The 2,500-nt window shown below is 34.6% G+C and overlaps 1 protein-coding gene across 1 annotated transcript in view; it reads left to right on the forward strand.

Moving 5' to 3' along the window:
* Window positions 1-1,152: 1,152 nt before the first annotated feature.
* Window positions 1,153-2,500, forward strand: part of LOC107590489 (teashirt homolog 2-like) — a 65,191-nt gene continuing 63,843 nt past the window's right edge. Inside the window, exon 1 of the mRNA XM_016279242.1 lies at window positions 1,153-1,747. Within this exon, the coding sequence (XP_016134728.1) occupies window positions 1,708-1,747 (40 nt within the window). The 5' untranslated portion in view covers window positions 1,153-1,707. The remainder of the gene's footprint in view (window positions 1,748-2,500) is intronic.

Consider the following 2,500-nt stretch of genomic DNA (forward strand, 5'->3'; position numbering starts at 1 on the left):
TAGTGTATATATATATATATATATATATATATATATATATATATATATATATATATATATATATATATATATATATAAATATTTCAAATATAATATATTATATTTATATATATATATGAAATTGAAAAAATAGAATTATTTATATGCATAATAATTGTTATATAATAATTCATAGTAATAGTTGTGTAATGTGTAACATGAGTACTGTACTGTAAAACGTTAATGTACAATTTTTACAGTCATGAACACTATTTTACTTCAATTTTCCCTCTGCACTTCCTTCCAGTGTAATTTGTATATTTAATTTATTCCCTATTTTCCTACCTTAGTGTTTAGGTTACCCATATAACATGTTAATGTAATTAATTACAATAGCAATGACAATAATTATGCCAAATTTCTAGCAGCTACTGAACATAATTACATATCGCATACGTGTTGTTCACAAATAATCACACTACAGCATAACATTTTTCCTTTGTTTTCACACAACGTCTACTTTGTGTATTTAATGTTTTAATTTTGGCCTAATTTATGCCTTCATAAACAAGTCTGGAATTATATACAGTAGCCAAGTGTATATACGGCACACAACACTTATACCTATAACATGTTGCTATAGTAGGCCAACAATAATAATATTTAAGCAGCTGCTGAACATACACTAGTTGTTCATTAATTATCAGTATTTATACACTACACTATAACATGAACAACTCTAATAGCCTATGTTTTCTTTATTTTCACTTTGTGTATTTAAGGCTTGAATTCTTGGCTCAGTGCCTTTATAAACATGTCTTAATACATATACACAATTTAACATGCTTATTGATCACAGCAACAATAACGCTTCATTTCTCAGCAACTAAAAATAAGTACTTTTTCAGCTACTAAAACTTAAAAACATTTTAAGTTTTGTGCAATTTTGAAGCATGTACCAGCTTATGCATATAGACATGTTAATGTAAGTAATTACCACGGCAATGGCAATTATATCTCGTTTCTGGCAGCTACTGAGAATAATTACACATGGCTTGCACGTTATTCATTATTACTCTGCACTGTGTCATTACACCGAAGCGCTCAGCTCGCAGCATCTCTGGAAACTCCAGCCTGAAGCGGCAGAGACAGTATGAGGCTGCTCTTGTGGGCTGTCTCGTGTTTTCTCCGGCCTCTGTCTCTTTAATAAACTCGTGGTTATCTAGTGTAACAAATGTCTCGCTGCCATCATCAAGTCCAGAGGAGGAGGAGGAGGAGTTTTTAATGTTCAGTTTGTTCTATGGATCGATGTTTGCTTCTGGCTTCGCGGTGTGTGTGTGTGTGTGTGTGTGTGTGTGTGAGAGTGTGTGAGTGTGTGATATACACTATTTTTGTCTGTCCTTTTCCTACTACGTTTCATACGAGACCGGGAGTCTAAGCGATTGACAGCGTTCGTCCTTTTGGCTTGGGAAACAAAAAAAGAAAAGAAGAAGAGAAGACGGAAAGAAATGCAAAGCAAAGCAAAACAATCCGCCATAGATCTGTCTATCTAGGAAGGAGAGGTATATTAAAAAAAGAGACACCTGATTTCTGGACAGCGCATCTGAAATACTGGATTGTACGGAACTGAAGTACATTAGAGAGTCGCTATTGCGTGTGTATCAGAGCACTTAAACTGCATTTCACCTGGGCTCAATTTCACTGTACGTGAACTAAAGAGAGTTGAACATGCCAAGGAGGAAACAGCAGGCACCCAAAAGGGCTGCGGGTAAGATTCAACCTGACACATCATTTCACATTTATCCCGACATGAATATTGCTATTCATACGCGTTTTAAGCTCACGAGCGTGCGGATTTGTATCTGAATGAGCCTCTTTTTATCTTGTGAAATAGTATGATGAAAGTGATAGCGCTGTCTTAGAAAGAGGATGTGTTTAATATCGGAGAATGACGCTTTGATACACTGCGCTTCGGTTCCCGACAAAATCCGGCGAAAGTTTTTAAACTCCACTGTTTCACGTTTAAATGAACGTCAACACGCTTGTTTAGAACGTAAACAACGTTCGTTTTACCTCCTCGAATGAACCGCGTGCTTGAAAATCGTAACGTTTTAGCATTGCAAACGGACCGAGTAGTGAACCTTGTGTTACCCCTATGCTGCGAAAAAAAAAGAATGCTCTTAATCAAAATTTCTGCCATGTTTTCCAGTAAAAAGATGTAAATATTCACAGTTTACGTCACAATTTCAGATTGTCTTTTAAAACAAGTATTAATACCATTTGCCTTTCTGCTTTTCAAGTAATTTGTCTTGTTTTAAAGATCTTTGTGTATGTATGAGAATATAATGGAAGTGAATTATCTGTTAGGCAAGGCTCGCCTCTTGGCCTATTTGTAATGTTAATGTACAGCTGTTGTCAGTGGCTGTTGTTCATATAATGAAGAAAAACGAACCATATTTTCATTTTAAAGTAGTGTGATTATATTTATTTACACGTTAAATAGTTTTGGAGTTAAAAAGTT

Source organism: Sinocyclocheilus grahami, unplaced genomic scaffold (assembly GCF_001515645.1).
Source record: "Sinocyclocheilus grahami isolate Dianchi unplaced genomic scaffold, SAMN03320097.WGS_v1.1 scaffold128.1, whole genome shotgun sequence".
NCBI lineage: Eukaryota > Metazoa > Chordata > Actinopteri > Cypriniformes > Cyprinidae > Sinocyclocheilus > Sinocyclocheilus grahami.